The 26,086-nt window shown below is 39.5% G+C and overlaps 1 protein-coding gene across 2 annotated transcripts; it reads left to right on the top strand.

The window, feature by feature from the left end:
- The first annotated feature begins 503 nt into the window (after window positions 1–503).
- Window positions 504–25,294, top strand: KCNA4 (potassium voltage-gated channel subfamily A member 4). Of its 2 annotated transcripts, XR_013930744.1 has the most exons (3): window positions 504–7,583; window positions 8,404–17,913; window positions 18,083–25,294. XR_013930744.1 is itself a non-coding variant. In XM_080404434.1 (2 exons), the coding sequence occupies exon 2, from the start codon at window positions 9,194–9,196 to the stop codon at window positions 11,180–11,182; it is 1,989 nt and encodes a 662-aa protein (XP_080260560.1). In that variant the 5' UTR covers window positions 504–7,583; window positions 8,404–9,193; the 3' UTR covers window positions 11,183–25,294. The 2 variants fall into 2 exon arrangements, 1 of the variants encoding a protein (XP_080260560.1); XM_080404434.1 differs by having other exon boundaries at window positions 8,404–25,294.
- Window positions 25,295–26,086: the final 792 nt, after the last annotated feature.

The following is a 26,086-nucleotide window of genomic DNA, read 5'->3' as shown; positions in this document are numbered from 1 at the left end:
TTTTCTGTATTTGTGGATAAAACAGGGGATTTATTTTGACTGTATTCAGAGAAAACTGTTATCAGGATCTACTCATTTTTGAATCATTAAAATGCTAATTTAGATATTCCAGATCTATACTAGGCTACTTTAGCGTCTTTGCATTGATTTTCAGCTAACCCTTGTCTTTCCCTTTATCACTGCCAACAAAAGCAATGTGCAAATTAAGATTTTAAGATATATTTCACAGAAAGAATTTGTATTGTTGCCTTGTTTCTAAATCACAGTTGGAATTCATGCCATATGTGTAAATGAAAGCAAAGATTGTTTAAAGCATGATGTATTTTTCGGGGTAATGTTTTTCCTCCCACAGGTAATTCAGATACCATGTTCTGTTGTTTAATAACTCCATGGATGTACAAGGGAAACCGTCAGGGAACTGAGAGTTAGGTGACATACATGGGGACCAGAAATGTATAAATTCCTCCTTTGCAGAAAAGAGGGGGGACTGCTAGACATATGTAAATCACTTTGTACCAATGAGGTCTGAGTGTAGAATTAAGCTCTAGGTGTAGTGCTCACACATTTACATTGTTCAAATGCCTTTGCTTGGGCTGCATTGTTTAATGCAATCCAATCACTTTGTCAGAACAACCATTGTAGGTCATTCTTAACACCTTCCATTTGAAAATTCTTGGCAGTGGTTAAATTGGTAAACTTCACGATTTTGATAAATACTTGTATTGACAAATAATGTGGATCTGTACATTTGAATTTGAATTAGGAAGAGACTGTGAAGATGAAGCCAAACTTTGTGTTAGTGAGATTCACTTGGCTCCTTCCTAACCTGGAAAAGAAATTTTGCTTAAAATTCATCTTGAACTGAAGTGAGTGAATTTGGGCTGGTTTTGAGGTCCCAGTGTTAATGACTCTCAAGAAAGTGAAGTTATTCAGAGCAAAGTAGCTTTGGTTTGTTTACTTAATTTCAGTACTATCAGCAATGACAGCATCTCTGAGTGCAGTTCTCTTACTAAAGTGCCAAGGGAGTTTTAGAAGCGTGTTATTGTTCACCATAGGATACATTAAATAATTGCAGAACCTCCTCTCCTACCACGCCGGTACAGAGACATAATAGTGTCCAGAAATGTAACTTGTTGCTTTTTGTGCTGCTTGACTATGAATAAGTCTTGGTCTGTAGAGCACCCTCATCAGTACTGCATTCATTCTGAAATATTCATTCTCTGTTTTAAGGAAAGTGTCTGGAGAAACTCAGCATTCTTTATTTTTCTTCAGGAAAGAGAAAAATGGAAAATGTTACTTTCAAATATTGCCCAGAATTTCTAAAGGCAACTACCTGAAGTATGCATGGCAGAGAGGATAAGATTGTCCCAGTAAGAGATGTACCGGATTTTTATGTTAGTTCACTTGTCTTTTGCTTTATTAAAACTGCTTATGAACATTACTGAACACGAGTTTGCCTGGTAAAGGTCATTTTAATCAGAAGGGAGTTAACTGTAACTACTATTTATTTATTTATTTATTTTATAAGTATAATGATCTAAAATTATTTAATTGAAGAGGGTGCATGTTCAACAGATTAGAAGGACAATGGCATCACAACATAGCTAACAGACCATGGGGGTTTTTTTGTTGTTGTTGTTTAGGGAATAGCTTCACTCTAGCTTCAAGTTATTATTTTTACATGTGGATAGAAACTGCTGTATTGTTAGTCTGGTGGCTGTGTGCACTATTCATTGATTAATCCATTTCATAGTATGCTGAGGTGCTGATGCAAAGTAGGCCAAATGTTCACAGCACAGTTAATGCAGAGGATGCTTCCACAACTGACGCATCAACAATCCTTCGTGTGAAGCACTACTGTATTCATAAAATGAGTGCTGTTAAGTGCTGAGAGTCAAGTAAGGGAATCTAAGAGCCTAGGTAGGTTAGGCTCTTTCAGTTAGTACAGAGGGATTTATAGCTTATCTTGAGCTTATCAGAAACCTCACCAGATTCTTCAGCATTAGGCTCTTTTAGTCAATGAGTTTAGAGAATTATGTTGACAAAAATGAAAGTCCATTTTCAACTTGATTTCTGTTGGATTCAGATGTCTAATAGCTTTGTGTGCCTTTTATACAGATCCACACCGGGAATGTGATAAGCTGTTCCTAAATAAATTATATACTTGCTCTGCAGGATACAGAGCTATCTGCTGTGTGCTAAAGGTTCCAGTTCCAACTAGTTAGCTACACAGGCCTAATCCTGAACAATTCATTGAAGCTTTTGACTTCAATATAGGAAAGAAATTGATCTGTGTTTGACTGAAGTGCTTGGACCCTTAGATCCATTTACTTAACTCTCTGAGTTTAGCAACAACCTCAGGCTTCCATGCTGAGGTTAACATTTAGGTTGGAATTTCCACGTTCTAGTTGCTGACACAGAATTTTGACACGGATATAGTGCCACAATTTTTAAAAGAGCTAAGTTTAATTCAGTTTTCAGGATCTCACATGAATGATCATTGTGTTCATAAACTACAGCTGGTTTAGTTTTTGGTCTCCATGTGAGAAGTCATGCCCCTGTTTGTGCTCAATAGTGAAGCAATGCCCAGAGGCACTTAATAACACTATGAGAGTTCCTACACTTTATACACAGATATGAGGAAATTTGCTATAGTAAACTGCAGCTGAGAACCACAAGATTTCTCTCAATTTAGGGGCTGATAGAAGTTTTTTACTGACCTGGGGTAGGAATAGGGTAGAAATGAGGTACTTTTAACCAGGGTTTTTTCAGGAGTTTCTCTGTCCCCAGTGTACAAAATAACATCAGCTCTCTACAGATTATATTGGATTTGTATATGCGAACTATTCATTTGGATTGCGGGGATGAGGTGCCACTTCTGGGATCTCTGTGTTGGGCTGTGCTAATGAGGCTGTGTTGGTTAATATCTTACAGCTTTGTCTGCTCTGATGCATAAACAGCAAAAGAGTGTTTCCAGCTGTAATCCTGTCCCTCACCTGGTTGTGACAGCTCTGCTTCAACATGAGGAGAAGCACTGGGAGGGCTGCATGTGATTTCCAGAACACTATTTCATGTTTCTCTGAAGAAGAGACAACAGGCTGGATAATTCATTCAACAGGTTAGATCTGACATACAGGGTTTATTATTTTATTGTGTTAATTGTACCTTAGCTCTCCAAAGCATTACTGTAAAAGATTCTTAATGTCCAGAAATGCAGGTCTCCTTCAAAAGGGTCATTTCCAAAGTATTTTTAGTGTCTCCATATATACAACAGTATTAGAGAAATTTTTGTGTTGCCTTTGTGATACATATTTTAATTTCTTGATTCCTAGCTAGTCCCTGGCTGCCAGACCGATTTCCTTCTCAGCAGCAGCCCTCTAGAAAATGCATTTCCACACAGTTCCACATTTAGAGGCTTTCTTTCCATACTTTTTTTTTTTGTATTGTTGATTTCAAGAATAAGGCTGATGTGAGTCCTTGTCTGCCCAGAATGAACAGAGAAATATTCAAGTTCAAGAATAAACCATACGTGGTATTTTTATCCTAGTTTCTGAGTAGGTCCATACTCTGGTACAAGAAATTATTCTCCACATATAAATATCATCAGTGTTTTTACTGCTATTCATCCTAAACTCAGTGGTAAATGGCAACGGTTTTGCATATTTTCCCAAGAAAGTATAAAAGGCTTGCTGTTCTCTGGAGTGTCAACTTCCTTGGATTAGCCTGTTCCAGTACAAGTAATGAACAGATGTGCTATTCATATATGTTGTGTATAAGAACTAACTGAGGATAGGCTGTATTTTATTCTGCTAAATATTTCATTAAGTAGTGCCAGTCATATTCAAAAGAAGAGTACTTGAGCCAGATTCTTTGACAGGGTTGTCTTACTGAGCATGGTTAGTAAAATGTGAACAAAATATGAACTCTCTAAAGTGATATAAACACTAGGAGAGAAAACCTCGTTGTGGAGGCAAGAATTCATTGTTACTTTGGTACCTAAGGGTCTCCAGCACTGTAATCAGCTGAGAACAGGGTGGGGTGGAAAGCAACTGCATGTTCTGAACTGTGCTTCATCCCATGTGAAATGCTACAGTAACCATACCCTGGCCACTGGATTGTCCAGAGTGCCCACTGCTGCAGTGTTTTCCTTGTTTTGAAAGGAATTCCTGATTTTACGGGTAGCTGGCTGAGCTGCCCTGAGAGACTAATCGAAATGATAATGAAGCAGCATAGGAAGGAGCAGAAGAGTAAGAAGAGACGACTGTAAGGGAAATAGAATAATTCGTGGTCTAAAAGTACAATAAGTACTGAGCTGTAGTGCAGTCTTATTTGCTGCACAGAACTCTTGATTACAGCAGGAAGATTAGTGTTGGACGGAGGCCAGACTCTGCCAGTGTGAATTGCAGCAATTGGGGGATAGCATAAATTAATATTGGGCATAGCAATGTAAGTTAGGCTTTTTAAAAATCTCGTGTTCCCTTTGTGTGAAAACATATTAAATCGTTGTGGATTTTTTCTGGCACAGTATATGTGGATGAGCAATAATGTCTCTGTGATGGCACACCTTACCTATCCTTTGCTATGCTATATTATTCTTAGTATAGTACTATTGAAGATAATGACATATACGTATTCTCTCTTTGTTCTACCAATAATAGTACCCCTTATGCATATGAGGGAGTAGAGGGAATGCAATATCTTTTAAATAAAAATTGCTCTTTGAATACTATGAAAATACAAAGCTGAATGAAATGAGTCACGGTATTCATCTGTAAATACTTAAAGCTTGTTTTGTGCTTTTAAATCAGTTTAAAATTGGATCAAATAAGACCTCTGAGTGAGATTGAATTGCATGTAGTTACGTGATCTCTATCACATTAGAATGGATTTTAGAAAAGGTACAAAAAAGCTATCCTGCTTCTCCCATGATCAGTGTTAGGTGTATTATGTGTGTATCCCCTCATACATCACAATTTGTTTATCTGTGCTGAAGAATATGCTTTCACTATTGAAGAAGAAAAGAATAGTAATGATCAAAAAGGCATGCCAAAGGGATTGATCTGTTTCAACTTGTCTTTATACTCAGATATGCACTGAAGTTTTTAGTTTAACAGTTGCATGAGACAATTACAAGAAAATGCATCGGAAACTTTGGAAGAAGAGTAAAAGCTAGATAAGCAATTTTTTAGGTCCCAAGCCCTCGAAACATCTCATTTAAAAAAAAAATAAAATTCAGGTCCTACTGATGAAAAGCATTCTCTAAAAAGTGTTCTGTTGAAGTGACTGAATTCTGGAAAATCCCCCTAGAATTAAATTTTACTGAAGTAGGAATAAGTTTAGGTGTTTCTAATAATTCAAAAAGCATATCTATGATCTCTCTTCTATTTTTATGGCATTGTACTGTCCTTGTGACTAAACAGTGATAGGGTCTTGATCCCTGTCTTTGCTATCCTCTTGTGCCAAGTTGCAGAAGGATATGGGTGTTGGTATTGGAAATTAATTTGTAGAATGGTTTAAAATTGTATCTAGGAGCATCAAAATTTTGAACTGCTCTTGTGATGAGACCACTTTGTATTTTAATGGCATTTGGGATGACATTAGGAATTTTTAATATGTCTTTATATTGACTATTGAACTTGAAGGGTTGTGATTGTTGAAAAATTGGTTAGATATGTTCTGCCATTTATACATTTCACAGTTCTTTTGGCAAGATCTTTATGAACTGATTTAGTGCCTGGCATTTAGTACATTTATTTGGTTGGTCCTTCATTCTCCCTAATATTGTCATATGTCACCTACAGAAATGAATGGGATTAGAGTATGAACACCAACTGCTGCAGGCAGCAGAGACGGAGAGGTAACGTGGATAATCTGGGTTGTGCCACTGGGGATCTGAAGGGGAAGGGTCACCAGGCTCTCTCTGTTTCTCCAGACTGTGGAGGAGTGGACCTAGGCATTGAAAAAAATACCTAAACTGCTTGCTGCACATGTTGGATTTGCCTTCAGCTGCAGACAGCTTGAGGCAAAGTGTCTGGATTGAGTGCTGCTCTCGGTTTGTCCTTGCTGTGAGCATATCCATGTTAAGTAGTAGTGCCTGCACTCGGCTTCTGTTGAGACGGTGGAATTGTAGCCGGGATGTCAAAGATAGCCAAGCTGCATCTTCAAGGCGCTCGCTTGCGGGGGGTGGAATTGGTCGCGGTTTGGATTTCCTAGGCGCAGGTGGAACAGCCAGTTTATACAGTGTTTGCGTTACGGACAGCGGGCAGGTGGGCACAGGTCTGACATCTTTGGAGGAGGTGTTAAAACTCTACCAAACACAGAGCCGTAACCCGTTCGTGAGCTAGCGCTTCTCTGTACTGGTACAGAATGAGTGAAAGTTCATTTGGCTTCATTTGCAAGACCGCTGCAGCTGGCCTGGGTGTGCTGGGTGGGAGCGGAGGGAATTGTTTTCTGGCTTGCTGGTGCTGCTGGAGGGTTGGGGGTGAGCGAAGCAGCAAGTGGAGGTGGGGGTGGCTTTTTCCTTTTTCTGGGAAACTTGATCTGCACCCGGTTTTGAAATTTCCTGGGCCACCTCGACGGCGCGTTTTTTCTTCCTTAAGAGAAACGCACCAAAACGGCAGCCAGGGCTGTGAGCGCGAGGGTGTGCGAGCCAGCCTGTGCGTTATTCCACCTCGGAATATTCGCGTGGATAACCGACGGGCTTGCTCGGCCAGGGCGCGCGGCGGGCCCGGCGGGGCGGGGCGCAGTGCGGGAGGCGGCCGCCAGGGGGAGCCCGCGGCCCGGCAGAGCGCGGCGCGGCGGCCCCGGCCCGGCCCCGGCGCTGTGCCCCGGCGGCGCTGTGCGGGCAGGGCGGGCGGCGGCTCCGCCGAGCAACAGGGCTGGGCCGGCGGCGCCCGGCGCTGCAAGAACCCGGGCACGGAACGCGGCTGCTAGAGAGGGCTTTCTCCTCTCCCTCGGCGTGTATTTTTTTTTTTTTTCTAATTATTTGGATTTGGGGGTTATTTTTAATTTTTTGTAACCGTTACCCACAGCCGGCACAACAAGTGTAGGATGCGGGCGGGTGCTGGCTGAGCCGCTGCCGCCTGCACGTGCCGGGGGGAGACCCCGCAAGAAGCGAGACCCGTCCGTCCTCCCATCAGTGGAAACAGGCTCGCTACACGGATTACTTCGCATTGCTTTACAAATCTGCCAAAGCTGGGCTTGGAAAGACTAGTGACCGCGCTTATCCATTCATTTTGTCTCGCACACACAAACACACCGCCGCCTTTTTTTTTTTTTTTTTTTTTTTTCTTTTCCCTTTTGGAACGAGACTCTCGCTCCTTGCCTTTTTGCAAATGCCTGGGCGAGCAGCAGCGCCCGTGGCTGTGCAGGGTACCCCCCGCTCCGGCTGCCTCGCTGGCTCGCTCTGGGTGCTCCTGCTGCACCTGGGAAGGAGGGAGAGAGAGAACTCGTCAACCTGTGGTGCTGACTGACCACACGCACCTGCAACTGTAGAGCAGCTGGCGTAGCCCCTTCCTCAGGACTGCTGTCACCAGATCCTTACACTAGCCAGAACAGCGTTGCTATTTCTCTGCCTAGGAACAGTAAGTATAACAGCGTTTTCAAGATCTCTTTCTGCATGACGCGCAGGTATGATTTTAAGTACAGCGTCATTTAACAGTTCATATTCACCTTCTTTCATGTGTTAATAGATATAGCTATAAAGGAGGCTTCTGTTTTAAAGGGGGAGTGTAGAAGCGTGTATTTCTGTGTGTGTGCTTGCATGTTGATGTTGCTTCAGTGCACCTGCAGCTGTGTTTTCTTGACATATCACATCACAGTATTTTCACTTCAGTGAGCATTGTACGTGCCTGTTTCCAAATTTAATTCAGTGAGATGCTCGTTATGATTGAAACACAATTCAGTTACAGATTAAAACGTTAACATTCCTGCACCTTGTGTGTTTTGACAAATGTAACAAAAGCTCTTTGTGTAGATACGTTTACTCTCTAATATTTCATATAGATGTATGTAGGTGTATCTATTACGTATGTACTCAAAGATATGAATGCACCATGTATTGCAGTATTTTTATTACTGTTTATATGTGTTGGTGTTTCAGAAGCATGCATGTGTTTGTGTATGGATGCAAGTGCTTATATGGGTGGGGATTTTGTATCTCTGTCTCTATATATGTGACATACCCACCCACATCCATACCCACAGAGTCCTTCAAAATCTCTGTGCATGTGATGTGGGTGTGTGTGTAATGTAGAAGTGTGAATAGTGTGGGTAGGGGAAGATTTGAATACCGTGGTAATAGATGACACAGTTTCATTTGATCGGTATGTCCTTTTAGGAAAACAATCCAATCTTTTCCCTTTTTGTTTTGTTTATTTTTGTGTGTTTGTGCATGTGCCTCAGGTTAAGTGCTTCTTCTGCATGACCATAACCAAAGGGTGACCAATCCACTCCCTTATGTCCTATGGGGACCTCAGAGCCAGTTTCTCAGTCTTCATCTCCTCCTCCTCCTCCTCCTCTTCCTCCTCTTACCACTGCTGCTGACGCCCTGGGTGCTGCTCCCAGGTTTGAGACATTGTTGAGAGCCTGAAGAAAGGATTTGCAAAGACCTCCTCACTGTGTAAACAAAGTGATGGCTGGAATTAACTTCAGCTCCCTGAGTAACGGTATTAGGCATTAAGATTGTTAGGCCAAAGCACTACCAGGAACGAATTATGAGGAAAGAGACTCTTTGCATTTGGTTGCAATGATGAACTAAGACCAGCTGTGAAGAGCAGGTACCCTTTGATTTGCATTTTTTTTTCCTCATGAATGCAGTCTTTGTAGCCTGCAAGGTAGTCATGATTCTGATCAGATCTGTGATAGCCACAGGAGATAAATGAAAATAAAGGGGCTTGGTGGATGAAAGAACAAGGCTGCAGCTGTTCCCTCCTTCAATTTGCGAGTTTCATCTTTTCTTATTAGCAAAACAGTAGTTTGTGTCAAACATTCTGGACAATAAGAAAATGCATATCTGTGGTTTTCCAAAGCTTAGATTCAGTGTTACAACTGTGTTGCTCTGCTCTGTGTCCGAGGGACTGTCCTCCAAAAGCAAATGGCTTTGAACTTTCTGGTGAAAGTTAAGGTTATGCTGTAAGTAAAACAAAACCTTTTTGCATTAAACGATTGAAAAAAAAAAAAAAGCCATTGCAAAATGGAGGTTGCAATGGTGAGTGCAGATAGCTCTGGGTGCAACAGCCACATGCCCTATGGATATGTGGTCCAGGCTCGGGCCCGAGAGAGAGAGCGGCTGGCACAGTCGAGAGCCGCAGCAGCTGCAGCTGTAGCAGCAGCAACAGCAGCAGTAGAAGGTGGGGCAACAGGTGGAGGTGGACCGTATCACCACTACCATCAGGAGCAGAGTCGAGGTGCATCCTCCTCTCATGGTGGGAATGCGTCACGCAGCAGCATGCCCCACCGCCAGAGTGGTAAGAGGCGGAAGAAAGGGAAAAAGAGGAGCCACCACTTGGGAAGTAGGGAGTGCGGGGCCTCCTTCCCCTGCTCTGAGCTGCTGCCTCTCAGTGGTTCCGAAGAGAGAATACTCAAGGACTTGAGTGAGGAGGAAGAGGAGGATGAAGATGAGGATGAAGACGATGAGGAAGAAGGAAAGCTCTACTATAGTGATGACTATGGGGAGGATGAGTTTTCATACTCGGACCAGCCACCTGATGATGGTGGAGGCCCTGGGGGTTACAGCTCTGTTCGCTACAGTGAGTACGAGTGTTGTGAGCGTGTGGTAATCAACGTGTCAGGACTGCGGTTTGAGACCCAGCTGAAGACATTAGCTCAGTTTCCGGAGACATTGTTGGGTGATCCAGCGAAGCGAGGGAGATACTTTGACCCTCTCAGGAATGAATACTTCTTCGATAGGAACCGGCCCAGCTTTGATGCCATCCTGTACTACTACCAGAGTGGTGGTCGGCTGAAGAGGCCAGTCAATGTACCCTTTGACATCTTCACTGAGGAGGTGAAATTCTACCAACTTGGGGAGGAGGCCATGCTCAAGTTTAGGGAGGATGAAGGGTTTGTCAAAGAGGAAGAGGACAAAGCTTTGCCAGAGAATGAGTTTAAGAGGCAGGTGTGGCTGCTGTTTGAATACCCGGAGAGCTCCAGTCCAGCCAGAGGCATTGCCATTGTCTCTGTCTTGGTCATCTTGATCTCCATCGTCATCTTTTGTTTGGAGACTTTGCCAGAGTTCAGAGATGACAAAGAATTCATCATGTCCCTGAGCTTAGGGAAGGGGCTTTCCAATGAGTCACTTCACCTGGATGCTGGGGAGCACACTATCTTCAATGACCCCTTTTTCATTGTGGAGACAGTATGCATCATTTGGTTCTCCTTCGAGTTTACAGTGCGCTGCTTTGCATGTCCAAGCAAAGCACACTTCTTCAAGAACATCATGAACATCATAGACATTGTCTCCATCTTGCCTTACTTCATTACTCTGGGCACTGACTTGGCGCAGGAGCAGGGCAGCAATGGTCAACAGGCTATGTCTTTTGCCATCCTGAGGATCATCCGTCTGGTCAGGGTGTTTCGCATCTTCAAGCTCTCCAGGCACTCCAAGGGTTTGCAGATCCTGGGTCATACACTCAGGGCCAGCATGAGGGAACTCGGCCTCCTCATCTTTTTTCTTTTTATTGGAGTAATTTTGTTTTCCAGTGCTGTTTACTTCGCAGAAGCTGATGAGCCTGCCACCCATTTTCAAAGCATCCCAGATGCCTTTTGGTGGGCTGTAGTGACCATGACTACAGTTGGTTATGGGGATATGAAACCCATAACTGTGGGTGGGAAAATAGTTGGGTCCCTGTGTGCCATTGCAGGAGTGTTAACCATTGCTTTACCAGTGCCAGTGATTGTCTCCAATTTTAACTATTTCTACCACAGAGAGACTGAGAATGAAGAACAAACGCAGCTGATGCAAAATGCAGTCAGTTGCCCTTACCTCCCAACAAATTTACTGAAGAAATTTAGAAGCTCATCATCTTCATCCACAGAGGATAAATCAGAATATTTGGAGATGGAAGAAGGAGTTAAAGAATCTCTTTGTGTAAAGGAGAAAAAAAGTCAGGACACGGGGAATAGCAGTGAGTCAGAGAAGAAAAACTGTGTAAATTCAAATTCTCTGGAAACTGATGTGTAATTTTGAACATTTCCAAATATATTTATGCATTAAAGAGTGCAGTGAAAATAATGAAATATGCAAGCAGGAGTCCACAGCATACAGTAGTATGCCATTTAATGGTTAAATACAAATAAAAAGCATTGCTAAACTTGTATTACATATCAAGTAAGTGGTATAACTTGAGGAAGGGATTGCTAGATCTGATATAATTTCAGACTTTATATTTTTATTAGAATGCAAGTGTTTTGCACATGAGGCTGAAAAAATTATTAAAACCAAGTCAGTTTTAAAGTGGGTGCATGAACTGTCGACATCACTAATAACAGCTCTGTGGTAAAAGTTGGCATTCAGAGGTATTTACTATGTAAGAAGCAATGAAGTTTGGTAGTCACTTATCTATTTATCAGTGCTTTAATAGCAGCTACCATAAATCATTGGATACCATAGTCATTGTTTTTCAAATGGTAAATTTATTGTAAAAAGATATTCTACAGAAGATAGATCTAATTTTTTTTTTTTTTTTTGAAATCTATAATGCTTGTTTTTAACTGGAAATTTACTTTGAAAAGGCTGCTGACCCTCCAGAAATTGTTTATTTTTATAACTCTCTTTGGAGGCATTGCAGCATTTGTTGTCTATTAATGAGCGAAATGAAGTAAGAGAATCATTTAACCTGGTCTGACTGCAAAGGCAAAATGACTGGAATGCTTTTTTGCACTACTTTATATGCTGGAGATATACTGAAAGAGACTTCATACTGTGAATGTTTACTAATGTAATAGTTCAATGACAATCATTGGAAGAGTGAATTCTGCATCATATTTTATTGTTTCTTTTTTCTTTATGTGATGCTGATGGCAAAACAGCTAACATAATGTTAATTCCATATTCTTTTTAATTATGAATATCTGTGGTCTGGAAAAGGATTGTGAAGTAAAATTTTATAATCAAAATTATTTGAAATCAGTGTTTTCTACAGATGCCCTCAAGAAATACCGACCTAATTTGTATCTTTTTCCTGGTTAATTTAACATGCAGAGTCTATGATTAGTACATGCACTTTGTCAGCATTGAAGAAATTCAGTGTATGGGAGGAGAAGGTAGAAGTAATGAGATATTCAGTTGTTACAGTACTGACAGTTGAGAATCGCTAACTTTTAACGTGCTATTATTGGTGCTGCATTTTCCCTTAATTACAGCTTTCATCCATGTGTATTTGAAGCAGTGTTTAAGATCCAAAAGAGGCATTCTGAGATTCAAAAGGAATGTGTTGGGTCCCATGCAGTCCTTGAGAAAACATTCCATGATTTCTTTTCACTGATCCTTAGGCCAGCTGTATTTTACTGTGTGTCAAAATCTTCTATTGCCCTTCCTAGGAGATGAAGGTAGGTAAAGATTGTCTGGCCTATAGTACATTCCAGACTCTAGAATGAAATAGGTAAGATATTGCTGCATATAACATAAATAATAGCTTCAAAAAAGGCATTTTTTCAGACTTATAATTACCTAGGGAAGGCACAGTTAGACTGGAACTGTTTTTGAAGAGGCACTGTGGAACATTCCAGATCATAGAACTTGAACCAAATTGGCATATGCACTTTAAGGGCTGGGACAGGCCATTGCGAGAGAAAAAGGGGCTTACCAACACTACTGAATTATAGTAGTTTTGCAATATTCATTTAAAACCAAGTAGAGGATTTATGCAGGGGGAGAACTAGTTAGTGACTGATTTATAGCTCTGGAGCTGAGAAGCGACAATAAAAACAGTCCAAACCAGGCACCACGACATTGTGCATAACCCATCAGATAAGCATTGTTTGTTGTATGCAGCTTCCAGCATACTGAACAGAACCATAGACGTAGGTTTTTCTTTAATGGTTGATTTTTGCCTTCATGGATTTTCTGTGAACTGACTCTTGAAAAAGTTTCACTGCTTGCCCTCTTTTGCCTTGCAGAAGAACTAATAAAAACCAAGACGCACACAAATGACTGGATTGTGCTGAACCCTGGTTCAAAACTTCTGTTTAAAATCCTAGAGCAGGCTTCGCTGTATTTTTGATGTGAAGCATTAAACAACGCTCCTTTTCAGTGTGATACTAATTCCAACTATGTTTTGAATGAAACTCAGTAATGTTATGCATAGGCATTTGCCAAAATTGAACATTGCATTTCGTTGTAGCTCACCTGAGCCAAATCCTTTTTTCCACGGAGGCAATTATTGGCAGTGAGGATAAGCATTCTGTAAAATCTGGTAAAAATCTGTAACTGAAAGTGTTTCTTTAACAGCTAGTAGTTAACGATGTAAAGAGCATAAGGGTTCTTTTGTAAGCTAGCTTGCTAGTAGGTCTGTATAATACCAGACACCATATAATACCAGGGACTACAGCAAGAGTGTAGGAGTAAAAGAAATACTAACTAGATAAATAAAGAACTTGGAGAAAATTAGTATGTGTTTGCAGTATTGACTGGTTGAAAAGGGAGATGATTCGCAACAGGTTTAATTTTAAGTCTCTAATGGAAATAAGGAAGAAAATTCTTTGAGTAACTTATACAATATGTTCACGCTGTGGACATGGAGCTCAGCATGAAGTAACTGCTTAAATAGTTACCCAGTTTCTCCAGCAAGTTGTTCAGCTATTCTGCTACCAGTAGACAACCTTTTATTTTAAAACAAGTGTGGCCATTATGCTGTGATCATAGCACATACATAACACACACCTGACTCTCTGAAGGAAAAGGTCTTAGTCTAGGACCTCGTAGCAGTTGGCAGAGCACTGTTCCAGGTGTGCCAGCACTACGTACCGTGGTACTGCAGGGGCATGGCTGCAGGTGATGGTGGCGCCTGCTCTGCCTCCTGCAGTGAATAAACCTACGTACTCCGTCATGATATATAAGAACTACTATAGCTTAATGCTAGATTGTGCTGTCAGTTTGGCAGACTGTTCTGAATCGCCGGAAGAACTGTGTATTCCAGAAGGGAAGCAAATACCTTTCCTTGGGCTGGTTTATAATTTGCTTATTCAACTACCCATCAGTACAGTCAGTTACAACACAGGTTGAAAATGCCGAAGTCCTACCCCTAACGTGCTAAAGCCCAAAGATCCCAAGTGCTTAACAAGAAACAGAAATTTCCATTAAGTGTTCCTTTGGCTGAAACCGTGCCAGACAAATGCTGTATTTGAGCTGTTACGACTACAAATCGCTAGTACTGCTTCTGTCAGAGCTTTCCCAGTGTTCCTGGATACTGATAATTCTCAGCAAAATAATTTTATCATCACTTGGGCATTTTACATTGAAATTATAATGGTGAAATGCACTCCTGATGTAACTGATGTGAATGGAGTTACACTAGGGATCATTTTAGTCCTACTGATGTAGTTCAAATGATTTCACATTGACATACATTTCAGCTAAAAATAATGCAAAATGAGATATTTTGATATTTCAGGTTCACTTGCAGTAGTGAAAAATTTGGAGGATTTCCATTAGAGTTCATGGAATCACAGCAGTATCAAATCAGACTTCATACATAGGCTGATACTTAACTGCTGTGTAGTGGCACTCATTTAAAGAAATTTGTAAGTCTTTTTATAGTAATCTTAAGTACCAAGGCCAAACTCGTAAGGAGAGAGTTTTCACAACTGAAGTATTGGATTTAATGCCTGGCTTTAGAGATCCATTTTTTCTTCTTTTCTTTATTACAGTAATGGAGTTTTTTGATGTTACATTGATTCCTTGAAAATTATCACAAAAAGTGTTGGGTCACCTTGTTATGAAGTTCTTGGTGAAGTTGTCAAGGTGTTCAGTTAAGCTTTCTCAGAATGATTTCACAAGAGGTCAATTCACTTTGGTAGAAAGTGTAGTTTGTTAGTGTTTGAAGGAGAATTGTTCTGCTTACATAGTTTTGTTGTGTAGGGTCCATTTCTGTGACATCCATGTAATGCAGAATAAATTTGGGAGATCAAGGCAGTCAAAAACCTGCTGCTATCATGATTACATCTAATTAATGACAATAGTGTTCTTGGTGTTTGGGGATACTGATAGGCATTATGAACACCTCATGGCCATAAAAAAATCGGGAATTGAGTGTGTTTTCAGTCAGTAAAACTTTTCAAATAGCTTGGAATGTGAAAAATGATTTTGCATAATACTGGTTTGCAAGGAGTTTGGGATCAGGGCATAACCTTGAATAAAGGATTATTAGCTTGTAACTCCTGGCATGGAAAGTTCCTGTCAAGTATGCTTTCAGATGTTGAGAGTCATTTGACTAGGGATATGAAAAATCAGTGCTACTACCCGAGAATATGAAATACTTTCTCTTCATATTTGGATAAATGTAGGATCAAGGCACTAGGGAAAAAAGAGTAAAATGTCACATAGTCTATTCCATGTGTGGCTAGTTCATGGCAAGTCTTTCCTACACAGCACTGAAGAAAATTACCTGTGTCTTTCTGGTGATCCTGGACTCGTAAAACTAATTCTGAGTATAAATTAATTTTTAGCATAAGCTTCACACTTTATTGATAGTCCTCAAATTAAATATGAACTATCCATGGTGCTTTAGACTAGCTTTGTCTAACATTTCTTACTACTTTCTTATTACTACTTACTGTCAGTATGTCCACTTATAAATACAGGCCTACTTTTTTTTTTTTTTAATTAATTGGCACGAGACAGTAACAAATAGAAGCAAAGATTTTTTTTTTTTAAATCTATAATACTCAGCATATAAGTTATGTATTTTTCTAATCATTATATAAACTTAAATGACAGTCCATATCGCCTCTAGACATGGGACAGGGTATGCATTGTACTGTTGCTATAACTAAATGATCAAATGCTTCTGATTTTGGAGTGAATCAGATCTATCTTATAGATTTGCCGTATTTGTGTACCTCTGAAACAAAGAAAAAATGAAAGAAAAAAATAAAAGAAAAAATTGTAGAAAATTTGGCAATTTTTTAAAAAATGAACATTCTCTCATTTCTACATATATCACCTAAAGTGGAGAAAAGATTGACAAATTAATTCTGGGTTAAAGTGAATAAATATTTTGTATCTGGCAACCAGGTACAAATATGAAACTTTGCATACTGCTACCATGCTTTCTGTGTATTTAGAACTCTGGTGACGTTAATACTGAAGGAAAACTCATTAAAGTGTTATGTACTAGATGGTTGAATTAATTTTTATTTTTAATCCTTTTCTGTTAAATTATAGTGTACCTTGAGACCTTTTTCTGCAACAGGTCCTTTGGAAAATAAATATATAAGTGTATAAAAAGGAAAGAAGAGAAAATCTGAAATTACATGTCAAAATCTGATAATATATTCTAATTGATGGAAAGTAGGTAAGTAAAACCTTTTTTTTCCCCCCTGACTTGTGCATTTGTGGTATTGCCATTGAAAAGAAATTGGGAGCAAATTGGTTGAATGTATCTGGATGTGACCCTGTGCAACCTGCTGTGTGTGCACCTGCTTTAGCAGGGGTTGGACTAACATGATCTCCAGAGGGCCCTTCCAACCCTGACCATTCTGTGGCTCTGTGAAACTGTGATCTGCGACTGCAAGAGAGGTACTGCATGTGTTGTGTCTGTTCCAGATACTCTGGTCTCAGGAGCAGCAGCAGCTGTGCCTTGGGTTGGTTGCTGCTGCTGCTACTGCATTGCGCAGCTGGGCAGGCACTCGTTATGTCGGGCAGTACCAAGTGGGGTGGGAGAAGGTACTGTGAAGTTTTTAGCCTGTCTGGTAAATCCATGCTCCTACCACAAGGATCCTATCTGAGTGCGAAACAGTTTTTAAATTAGTTTCTCTGAAATACCATGTAACCCCTTCAGACAGGGAGGTCTCAAAGGCTCCAGTCTGCTAGTCCCTAAGCTACAGAGGGACTTGGGTCCACAGTCACAAAATCTATTTTTAGATACCTGGCTTCAATTCATTTCTTTAGGAACTGGGTTGCAAAATGATTCCTAAAGCTGGAATCAAGTGATTTGATTTGCTTAGGGTCAAAAGGAAAACTGTGGTAGAACGGGTTTCCCAGGTATTACAGTGATTCCCCAAGGAGTGTAGGAAGTGGCAGCACATATTCAAGATAGATTTAGGCGTCTCTGGTTTTAATCTCTTGTTCAAACATTCCTGGGGCATGTGTATATTGAGAGTAGGGAAGAGATGGATGGATAGATTCAGTGAAGTATGTCAAAGGCATCCTTAATTTTAGATAGATATTTTTTCTGTTCTTAACAGTCAGAATAAGCTAAGGTTTTATTTATTTATTTATTTAGTCCTAACACACAAGCCATTTCAGTGGGAGAACATACACAGTCTCTGAAATGATCATGCTGGACATGAAGGGTAGCTTTCAATTCAGAAAATCAAATGAGCACTACTCAGTATCACTCCTTTAATTTATTTTAAGTGTGCTGGGTTTGGGTCCAATCTTCTTGCACTGAAGTAATCTAAAATGTCTTGTGTCGATACTAGGTCATGCTTTGCCTAGTATTGCAGCGTATGGCAACCAAGAAGATAATTGCTTTTGCTTGTTTGTATTTATATTGACATGATTATGATGCAGACTTCTGCTGTAGAGGAGGGATGCTCCAGAGTACATCACTGCATATTTGTCTTCATTTGTAGAGAAGCAACACCCCACGATATCCTTCAGGAAAAGATCCAACCACGTGCATGGGGAGACAGCATTCCCTTTTCTCCTCTGCCTTGTACAATAGGACAAGGCCTGCTCGATGCACTGTGGTATGTGCTTGCCCTGCACTGTAGATTCAACCATGTTTCTCACTTGTGTTCTGTTTAAATCAGCGAGGGCTTGTTTTCAGGCAGAGCCCGTGATGTGTCCTTGATGTGGTTCATCCACTATATGAATGAACATTAATTTCTGCCTTTTGTTGTCTCCCTGTTGGTACAGCTTTGTAATGCGTTCAGGGTGTCATTCAGTGACAGTTTCTTCTTGCACAGTGGAGCCTGAATAGCACAGTCAGCCTGAATATAGAAACCTGCAAAAGACTGTTGATATGAAATACAGGTACCTTTTGTTTTTCTGTCCAAATACAATAAAATTTATTTGTATTACAACAAATTATACATTCCACAGACTGTACATTTCAGGGTAGATAAGTTTTGTTTCATTAATGGGCTTGTACTTTCAAGGTCCACTTGATTTGCCCTGAATTCATCGGGAATTTAAGACATTGAATATTTTTTGGGTGTCAAGCATGAAGGAAGATGATCCTTCTTTGCATTTAAAGTGGCAAAGCATTATTATAAAGCAGAAATCTAGCATATTTTTCAGGTTGAAGGAGGCTAAGGAACAGTAGCTTTTCTGTTAAAGTCTTTCTTAAATATTAACTGCAGATACACCAAGAAAAATGTGGTTTCGTCACAAGTAAGGGGTAGAAAAGAGTTTTTTGATTGCATGTTTAAAGGGCATCGTCATACGCTACTGTGTGCCAAATGAAAAACTCAGATAAACATAATTTCAGCAAGAATCTGTCCTACGGCAGTGAGTACAGTAGAGGTATTATATAGCAATTTATACTTCAGGATTTACTTCTGTATACATTTCTTTCTTTTAGTTACTTATAAGCACTGTTATTATTCAGGACTTATGGATCACAAAATTAAATACAAAAATGCTATAAGGATTTCAGTAAAAGAGAAGAACAGCAAGATTTAACACTTCTGAGTATCTTCCAGAAGAAATTGTTATTTTGGTGCCATTTAATTTGTGAACATCTGCTCTAATAAGTGATATGATGATTCAGTAGGTTAGAAGGCAAAATTTTTTTCTCTGGCTGGTAAAATATTTTTTTGTTACTCATAGCTTAATGAGGATTAGCATTTTTCCTAGCTTTGAAATACGTAGGAGAAGTGAAAAGATACTAATAAGTAGAAATGGTACTAATTTGTTGCTCCTTGATCTATTTTACAAGAAACTATTTCCAAAATTGGTTAGTGATACTGGACAACTCAATTTTTAAGTGAAATGGAATGACTGTAAAGAGACTTACTTTTGTATCAATGCAGAAAAAAGTGCATTTTAAATTGTGTCATTTTGGGGCACCCAGAAATTCAGACATTCAGATTACTAATTACATTTGAAAATTTCTGCCTTTATGGCTTGACTGATTTAGTTTCATTGGGAGGAAACAGCAAGGTATATTTCAGCTTTTTTGATTTTTGTGGTTTTCCATAGTTTTAAACTATACTTAATAGAAGTGACCAGAGTAAACTGTATGTAACAGAAGTGACAAGAGAATCCACAACGTTTTCAAGCATAGTCTTGGTTGTACTGGCACATGAAACAATCAATATATGTGATTTAAAAGGTTTGCTTAATAGTCAGGCACCTTAGATTATAGCATTGTCTAAACACCTTTGTATTTTTTTATCTATATTTATTTATTATACTTAATGCTTTTGTATTTTTCATCCTAATACTTTTGACATCAGTTCTATGCCCCAAAAACTTCCCTTGATGTCAGACTAACACTGAGAACACACATAGCATGAATGGAAATTTGAGGTGGTAAAAAAAAACCAAAACCCAAACAAATGAAAGCATTAGGGAGCAGCAGGTCTGGGTCCTTCCTAGGAGCCAGGAGGTGAGTGTGGTCTTGCAGCCCTCAGGGCTGGGACCTCACTGTCCAGGGCAGGGCTGGTGGGTGCACCTGGGGGCAGCGTGCAGCTCAGTCCTGCAGCATGGCTCAGGCACAGGCTGAAGGCACAGGACGAGATTTAAATGGGGCTCCTGGACCCACAGGCGGGGACTGTGGGTGGGGGCACCAGGTGAGGATAGTGAGGGTCATTAAGGCCTATTAGAGTGCTCTGGGTCCTGACATGAGCCTTGCGTTTGCTGTTAACCTTATTTATTAGGTCTAGATCTGTTCTACTAAAATGCAGTTGCAGCTCGAGGTTTGTATTGCTCCAACTAAAATTGAAAACATGATTTTTTCAGACCCTTAAACACTGAGAAATGGTTGAGCTTTTTTGCTACTCTTGATTTTTTTGGCATCCCCAGGTCTTATTTCTTCAGCATTACATTGCTAGCGTTGCTGTCGTCAGTACATCTACAATTATTTCTGCCAAACTGTGTTGCTACTTGCTTTTTATAGACAGCTTGCTTCTGCTGATAAGCCAGAATGTCTGCAAAGGTAAAGCTGTTCTTCAGCTGTTGCATGGATGGGTCCCAAAGATGCTGTCATTTGTTACTGGGAAACTGGGAAATAATTAATGATATTCTGATTTGGACTGACATCTAGAAAGGTGTTAGAGCCGCATGCAGTACTTTTTAAATCTCTTGGCTGAGACCAGTTAGTTTTTGGCTGTGGATTCAGTAGCTAGTGTCACTGTTGAAACTGTAGCAGATGTTGGTATTAGGTCCAGTGTCCTTGTCAGACCTAACACCAAGGTTTAAGTTGTGAGCATCGTGAAGCAAAACTCTACTTCTTTTCTAGGGCTTGCCTCTGCACAGAGCCTTCAACCACCCTCATTGCCTCTCTAGCTCATTGGCAGTCCTAGGGAGGAACAGTCATAAGCTGTGAAAATATGAAGTGGAATATCCATTCCAAATTGTGTGGATTAAAAGCCTTAAAAGATGCAATCAATATATTGCAATGCCTTCCTTCAGCTTCAGCTTTCTCTGAATGTCCAGTGTTTGCTGCAGTGCTGTGAGCATTCTCTGAATCCTTTTTCTGTAATGAGCCCTTAGTTTTTTTGACTTTCTGTGGTAAATAAGTCCAAAGTCCAGAATGACAGTAAACTTCACAAATTCAATGGGCTGTGAGCAAAGTTAAGAGGTTTTTCGTTATTGTTTTTCAATAACTACTGTTAAGAATGTCATGTTCAGGAGGTTCGCAGCTGCCTCCAAAGGCAGATTCATTATTGTATCCTTTCCAGCCTTTGAATTGTTGTATCTTGAATCTGCCTATTTTTAATGACTGCTATTTTATACTGTAAAAGATTAAAAGCTTTTTCCCATTTGGAACTGATTTTTTATAAATAGGCAGTTTATGTCCTGTAAATGCGTGCTATTAAGGCAGGGCTGTTGTGGTTTGTATGTCAGTGGCAGACAGTCACTAGAAGGAAGGGCTGTGGGAGAAGTCCCACTTTCAGTGAATTGGAAAAGCTGCCTGACGATGCCATTTGCAGTTTGCTGCTTCAATAGAAGCAGCTGCTCAGTTCAAACAGAAAAATGTGCTGTTGCATTGCTCCGAGTCTGTATGCTGTCGGGTCACACACTGTGCAAGAAGAAATGCTGAGGACAGATTTCTTAAGCTGATATAGCTAGTATCAGAGACTATATTTTTTCACACTGATAATGAGTTTCACATACTTGGGAGATGCATTTAAATCCCAGGATTAAGGAGAACTCGACAGGAATTACTCTGCTTCTGCAGTAACCCATGGTGTTTCGGATTGTGGAGAAGCTTTGCTTTGTGGAACTTTGTGGAAGTGCAGACACCCTTCTCTTTTCCTGCTAGATTTGTGGATAGTATTCTTTCCTGAAATAACTTAAGGTAGATCATGTTTCTGTTTTACTAGATGTTATTACTCAAATACTTAAGACAGAAACGTTCAAAATTGTGTTGTCCCCACACCATACAGACGAGCAGGCTCTCCATGCTAAACAAACAAAAATAATAACAATAATAAAAAGAATGAACAATATAAATAGTCTTGTAAATATATACATATATATACATTCTTACATAGAAGTAGGCACCAAGCAGGACATTACATTCTGCAAGATTAAGATCCCTGTTTATAAAGATATGAAAATCTATAGCAATTGGCAGAACCTGATTCTGAAAAACCAGAATGAGAGATGCATAGGAATCAAAGTTTTGGAGCTTGGCCTCATCTCTGTTCATACCACTGACTTTAATAAAGGCTGTATAAAAGGAGCCTTTGTTTTTGGGAGAGGGAGGAGGTCAGTAGTGCTGAAGACCTAAGTGGAATCAGGACTATGTTAATGTGACACAGCTCATACAGGACATGGTACAATGCAAGGTATTTGAGCAAGTTCTTCAGAAATTTGCTCAGGACCTGGAGCAGCCTGGCCCAGAATACAAGGGAGGGATATTTCTGTGGATCACTCTGGAATGTCTCTCTACTGTTTCCTGTCCTAAGATAATAAAACCCCCTGCAAATGTCATTGCATTGTGCTACAGATAGTTTTTTTTCTACACCTGCTCAGCAGCTGATGAACATAACATTTGTAGATTTGTGGAATGTTTTCTTGAAGTGATTATTTTTCCTTAAATTTTAATTAAATTAAATTTGAGTTAAAATGAAAAAGGACATCCATATGGAAGAGTGGTTTTTTAGGGTGGTTTGGTTTTTTTGGTTCTTGCTTTTGTTTGCTTTTTGTTTTGTTTTTGTTTTTTTTTTAAACCAAAAACTTGATTAGGACTATGCATGTATAAAATGCCGCTCAGTAAGGAAAGCCTTAGGCTGTTTGGTCAAATCTTTAAATGATAAATTGATTTACTTAACAGCAAACATCTACATGCATTTGACATTACCTGAGTTTTGTATTTTCTATAGACACAAGGAGCTGAAGGAAACTGAATTTCACAAACCTTGGGAAACTGTGTTTAGTTACATACCTACTTGTTTTCTGTTCTGGAGAGCTGATATAGTTGTTATTTCAGGATGACTGAATTTTATTGATATGAGGCTACTTGTTATGAAAAGGACATCATGATCCTGTTCCACTAGTATTTGTTACTTTTTGAAAGTATTTCTGTATTTTTCATATAAGATGTGATATATTTTCCCCACCGGATGTCACGCAAACAACCTGTAATTATGCAGCATGAATTGGGTGTACTAGAGTGCAGGGAACCTGCTTGATGACCGACTAATATTTACAAATGCTTGCTGAATGCTGTACTTGTATAAATACAGCATTCACTTGTTCTCAGCCACCTGTGGTTATTTCTGTTTTGAGATTTATGTACTCAATATTTTATCTTTTCAGCCTATACAAAGAAGGTATTGCATTAAATGAAGAAAATTCTGAGTTTTAATGCTGTAGTTCAATTTACCACAGAGTTTCTCATCTAACTTGCTAATTCCTTCTGCTCTTGTTAAGTTCGTGGGGAATTTTTCCATTTAGTTTATAAATGCAGAGTTTGTTCTAAAGCTTTATTCCCTAGAGGCAAGTGATGGGATCATATACAGCCTTAGTTTTGAGACTTGGATATTTTTCACTGCTTTGTATACTGTGATTCACTGAAAACCCCTTGGTGAACTGGCCATCACCACCATAAAATATTAAATTGTACTGTACATGGAATTATGAAAAAATAATCAGTGATTTAGATAATATCTAGTAGGTCCATTCATAATCTCTTTCTTACTGTCATGTGAAGCAGTGTATATTGCGTACACTCATTGAAGAGTCCATGGAGCTACTTTCGAATTGAATGGATTCCAACTAGTCATGAGTGATAGTGAACCACTCAGAAATGATGCATTCCTGCAAAGGCTCTGGCACTCCTTGCTGGCCAGCACACCACCAGGAGAACATATTTGGTGGTTTCTCCATGACTACAGGGGCCTGTAGTCTGGCCAGGGGGAACCCTGAAGGGAAGACTTTCTGAGGAGCTGCAGAGATCAGGAATCTGCTTGGCCATGCTCTGCCTGTGGCTCCTTAATCCACTCAGTCTTTCCTGCTTCTGCAGAGACTCTGGACTTGTAGGAGAGACGATGCTGTGAGAATAGGCAACCTTCACTTGTATGCACTTCAAAGAATAAAGGATTTTGTCACTGAACAGCCAACTGTTCCAGCAATGTGAGAAGACCAATATGATTTGTTCTGGAAGGACTCGAGTACATAGCCAGCAGGCATTTTCCTCAGGGGGAAGAAAGAAAGAAGGAAAGCTCAGCCTCCAGAATTCAGATGATTTGTCTTCCCTTTTCCTTTAGCTATGACTTTCTCTTCCTAAGACAAAATGATCATCTGTTAAACCCACCCTTCTTTCTTGAGGGTTGCTTCTTTTCCAGTCTGTATCAGCATGCATTTTTAACTGAATTTCCCTTGGGTAGCTGAGAGTCATTGGAGAGGCATTTCTATATGTTCTTGTACAAAACCTTAAACAGAGAGAGATAATGTCAGGAAAATGAACCAGTGGGATATCAGTGTTTTTAAGTATATGTGACCTAATAGGAAAACTCAGTAACTAACCACAGAGGTGTAATTTTAGCAAAGAACAAATTACATCGAGTATATTCAGGTTTTGGGTTTTTTTCAGTAAACCAGTGAGAATATCATTACTAATCTTTTTCCAGTGTCTTTTACTTAACTGCAGAGCAAAATGAGTAGTCAAAGAATATAAATAGGCTCAAGAGCAATTGTAAAATGCTATCTAAAATGAATAGCTGAAATCTGGTTTGGAAAATGATGGCAATATAAGAATGAATTTTGTACCTTGCTAAAGGTTTCTAGCTGGAGAGCCTTTTTCTACTTTTGTTGCTAGTCAGCTGGGGTTTTTTTCTGGTTCTCATGCTATGATGCCATTCTTGTGAGGACTGCAGAGAAATGCAGATACACAAGCAAAATGACTTTCATGAGAAACAAGGAAAAAAAATCCCACAAGGGTTTGAGATTTTGGTTATTACAATATTTTTAATTTTCTGTCTTAGATATTTGGCCTGAAATGACTGACAAAATTGTTCTAATTATGAAATGCAATATCAAGCTTTAGTGCATTCTGATTAGTGCTATCACTCATTAATGTGTTCTGCTAGGGAACCGATGATGCAAGATGGCTTAAATATGTAGTTCATTATTATTATGGGTAGTTTCTAAATTTACTGGATTATTTTGCCCAGTGCTGCAAAATGGGAAATTCTGTTCAGAATGATATGGTGTTTGATACTGATGTTAATCTAGTTGCAAGAATTTAAATCTTGAGATAAGTTGCAAAAGAAAAGCATTTCTATTTTCAAATAGAAAACCAATACAAATAATGGGTGATGATACTGCTATTAAATGCTTTAAAACATCCTTAAAATGGAAAGAAAAAACAGTCAATGCTAAACAAACCACTTCGTGTGTTTCTTCGTGTGTGGTCGAAATAATTCTTACTACCCTTTTGTTTTTTTTTTTTTTTTTGTTAAAAAAAGGGAATTGTACTACCTCCTCTCAGGCTGTACTGGGTGGAAAATTCCGATTAGTTTATGGTGATGGTCAAGTGTTCAGTACTGCTTAGAAGCATCTTTAGTCCATGTCCAGGTTAATAGCAGCCTTTCAGCTGTCTTTGGTAAGTCTGTTCACATACACCACAAACAGGCATCCTAACTTCTACCTTGGGCACGGACATTCTTCCTTTGTGTCTTAAACATGGGCTGCTGCTGCAGTTTTGCTGAATGCACAGCTGATGAGTTTCATGGGCGCAGATTACGGTGTCCGATTCTTCTAGCCAGAAAGTTTTAATACACTTGAACAGACTTCTGCGTGAAGGGTAGGCCATTGGCGTGTCTATTATCCATAGAAATGTAGGGCAAGTACAGTTTCTTTGTGTTTGATATCACAAAATGGGAGAAGCTACTGGTCATCCTGAATTAGCATCTGCCATTTCATTATTTAAAATTAGAGATTGCATTTTATGGCTTAGATATCAATATTTTTATGGATAGAGATTCACAGAAAAAAGTATATATTTTAGAAGGAGACTTAGTTACAGAAAATATAAATGGTGTAAATGCAACCTGTGATTAAAGACTGTTAAATGAGGATAGGTATTGGAAAAAAAAATTGTGGGTTGATTAAAGAAAATCTCTGTGCTCTGTTTTTCATACTGGAAAAAGTCTTCTAGTAATCAAGCTCTGGCTTGTGAATTCAGTTTTCATTTTGACTTAGTAGCTGAAGTATTTAGTTGTTATAGTTGCTTACAGTAGTGAC

This window comes from Falco punctatus, assembly GCF_963210335.1.
Source record: "Falco punctatus genome assembly, chromosome: 10".
In the NCBI taxonomy this organism is placed as follows: domain Eukaryota; kingdom Metazoa; phylum Chordata; class Aves; order Falconiformes; family Falconidae; genus Falco; species Falco punctatus.
This window is presented reverse-complemented; position numbering and strand designations above follow the sequence as displayed.

Coding starts and splice junctions, on each gene's coding strand:
- KCNA4 (XM_080404434.1), top strand. CDS start 9,194: ATGGAGGTTGCAATGGTGAGTGCAGATAGCTCTGGGTGCAACAGCCAC.